This window comes from Sphaeroforma arctica (assembly GCF_001186125.1).
Source record: "Sphaeroforma arctica JP610 unplaced genomic scaffold supercont1.2427, whole genome shotgun sequence".
NCBI lineage: Eukaryota > Ichthyosporea > Ichthyophonida > Sphaeroforma > Sphaeroforma arctica.
Window position 1 is genome coordinate 1 of NW_014038131.1, and position 3,481 is coordinate 3,481.

A 3,481-nucleotide genomic window follows, 5' to 3' on the forward strand; every position below is an offset into this window, starting at 1 on the left:
AAACAACGGGTACGGACACAGATGAATGTGGGGAATCGGCGTAGTCAGCTTCCAGCCCAACAACGAGATCGTATTTTGAAAACGAATACAGGAGGAGGCAGCACACAACGCACAAGCAAATCTACGACCACCACGTGTTACGCGTGCAGAGCGGGTGCCCCACCCAGTTCCAGACATATATCTTCCTGCAAGCACTACCAGTCGAACAAACGGGTTGGTTTCACATCCAGCTCGGGCCGAGAATTCAAGCAAGGCGTATACTTCAATAAGAGTTTGCCCGCGGTCAACACCATTGCGGCTCTGATAGACTCGGACGACCAGCAAACGGAGCATGAGGAGACCACGCCTACAGACACACACATTGCTTCTATTCTGGCACACCCAGACGAAATCGAACAGGGTGAGTTGGAAGAGGATGCAACGTGGGAAACCATAAGTAGCGATCAGGAATAGGACGTAAGGGTTTTAGGAAAAACCCGCGGCCGATTGAACATCCCGTCATTCACCGTCAACACATAGGGATCCTGGCTGCCCTTCATGCCGAGGCTCGTGGCCTCAGGTACTTAAACGTGACACAGTACTGGTGGCTCCTCCTTTGGTGGCCCAAAGGAATATTTAGCCACCAAACTTGCAGACAATTTTGAAGGAGTTATTATCCTCAATATTTTTAAATCTTTTTTTAAGAAATATATTCATTTTTCTTTCTTTAAAGATATTATAACAAAACAGAAATATTTTTATATTACTTGTGGCTATAATAATATCGGAATTTCATTTTTAAATATTCATTCGAGTCTAACTTCTGAAACTACCACTACTCGTGACCATGCAGTTATTTCCCTTGAGGAGAGGTCCATTGGCCTGCATTACATTAGTTGGTTTAGTAACTTTGTATACTACGGGTATAATAGAACTGAGATCCTACGATTTTACCAAACGCCCAGTGGTTTTTATTCGTGCGTTTTATAATGAGTCTCTCGTTAGTGCTGTGTCGTACTCGATGCATGAAATGGAAAAATACGCTGGAACCGGTAATAGTGGAAATCATGTATGGTCGTACGGGGCGTCATCCTTGGTAGATACCGACCAGAATGTAATACTCTCTCATACTGAATCCCCATTTACACTCACCCATCCTTCTAGTGAGGTCGAAATTAATTTGGTAATGATACCAGTAGCGAACAATCTACCCTGTCAGAAGTCTATCGCGCAGAAGGAGAAATTTATCATCAACTATCAGTATCGAAATACTAAAACTGCAGTGATTGGGATAGGATGCGACTATTTTCCAGTATCATCGACTTCTGAAATTGACATGGGTTCTAACGCAACACTGTTAGATCCTACAAACTATATAGCACTTCAAAATTTGACACATCTTCGCCGACTTAAAGATTCTATTGACCAACTATACTTCTTCTCCGTACGGGGCCGAGTGACTGAGATGGTTTTGGAACATTTTGATATTGCTTCGACGAACCTAGGGTGTCCAAGTTTGATGATATCATCTAATCGTCGCCTTGGAAATGTTCTTGCTGAGAAAATGAGGATCATAGTGGAGGGGAAGAATACTAGTGAGTTGCGATTTATTATAACTCTTCCTTGGAAATTTCTCAAGGAAACTCTGAAACTGCTTTTGAATATATCGGAACAGTATCCTGGCAGTGCAGTGGTTCTCCAGGATAGGAGGGATATTGCAACGCTCAGAACGGCCGAGAGCAATGGCTTAAAAGTTCCTTGGGAACGAGTATTCTTTTTTTTTTCTGTTACAAGATGGAGAGAGTTTGCACGAGAATTTGATGGGGTCATTGGTAGCCGAATACATGGAACGATGGTTCCTCTGAGCGTGGGAGTCCCGGGTCTAATTTTGGCACTTGATCAGCGCTTGAAAGAGCTAGCAGAGCGTATGCATATTCCAGTTGTCCCGGTCTTCGATACAAGAATTACTGCAAACAACACTGTAGTTGACATTTTCAAACTTGCACTATCAATATTTAATGCAGATGCGTTTGACAAAAATAGGCAGCAAACAGCTAGAGTATATCGTAAAATGTTATTAGGTGCAGGTGTTTTCCCCTCAAAAAATCTTCTTCGCCTTTGTTAGATTGTATGATAGGTTTCAACAGATACCCAATGACAAATTCATAAAGTTAAAGAGAAATGGGTGACCATGTCGAATTATCTCTCTGCCGAAGGAAGATTAGGGATTATTTTTTCTCATTCGAATATGGTGCACACACTTTAGATTCAAGAACCAGGCTTTCTCGAGCGCTTGAAACTGATATCACCCCGAAAAATGAACAGGGATAAAATTAATAATTTCAATAGGTTGAAACGGTTATTGAAGTTGAAAACTTGAAAGTGGGGAGGTGCTCTGGCCCATAAGGTTTACGTATGTTTTCAAATTGTTTATGATCTCTAATGGGAATTATCGTGTTTCTTTAAACCGAAACAATCATTGGATAAACCAAGTGCTCTAAAACCCAAACGAACGGATTATTAGCATATGTCAATTTTACATTTGATGGTTCAGATAATGAACAATAAATCTACAACATCCCCCCCCTTGTAGCAGAGACGTACGTTGAGACATTGTTTTCTTGATTTATTAACTACATTTTAACAAGCTTATAGAAGTTGCACATGAATTGATGATTATTATAAAAACAAAACACATTAATTGACAACGAAGAAAGTGAAGAAGAACCGAAATTGTTGCGTGAATATATCATTTTTAGTCATCTATCATCACTAAACCCACCCACAAGAATGAACCGGGTAAACAACGATTAACTTTTGCGATAAACAGCCGTAAGAGGTAAGCATCAACAGTCTATAGTCGCAGACAGTGGCGTGGGCAGTAGCGAATCAAGCAGGCCAAAGTTGCTGTATGATTCAGGAAGTGTGGTTGAACTCGTGGTGGTAAATAAAGAACAACGAACGCTGGCACAAAGAACAGGATCAGCCGGGTATGGATAGCGACAGACAAATTAGGTTAAAAGTCACACTGTGGTTATAGTCCCCTTAAACCATTATCAGTGTGGAGTTAAAATTAGTTTACAATTAATTCACACGAGGTGAATTATTTGTAGACCACGTAGACAATCAAATATAAGAATAAATACACCGCACTGAGCCTCATGGAGACTCAGTAGGTTTTAGTATCGTATCTTGATGTGTTTACTACATTTTTACGACTAGTTACTTTAGGTGTATTATTCGATTTTATCTCGAGGATAATAGTGGACGTAGAAATTCGTTTTATTGACAAATTACAGGAGTTGATCTGCCTCAGTACCGGATAGCTGAAAGGAGCTTGAAAATTACGACAGGAGCAAAGTCTTCCGAGCACAGATAAGTGAAATGAAAACCCCACCTTCCGTTTTGCTCGGTTTGATACGTTTGCGTGATTTTCATATATATATATATATATATATATATTATGCAGTATTTTATAATTTATTTAAATCTAGAGCAAATT

The 3,481-nt window shown here is 40.2% G+C and overlaps 1 protein-coding gene across 1 annotated transcript; it reads left to right on the forward strand.

Annotated features, from left to right (window-relative positions):
- Positions 1 to 793: 793 nt before the first annotated feature.
- On the forward strand, positions 794 to 2,209 carry SARC_12596 (hypothetical protein). Its single transcript, XM_014293291.1, has one exon. The coding sequence runs from the start codon at positions 827 to 829 to the stop codon at positions 2,102 to 2,104; it is 1,278 nt and encodes a 425-aa protein (XP_014148766.1). The 5' UTR covers positions 794 to 826; the 3' UTR covers positions 2,105 to 2,209.
- The last annotated feature ends 1,272 nt before the right edge of the window (positions 2,210 to 3,481 follow it).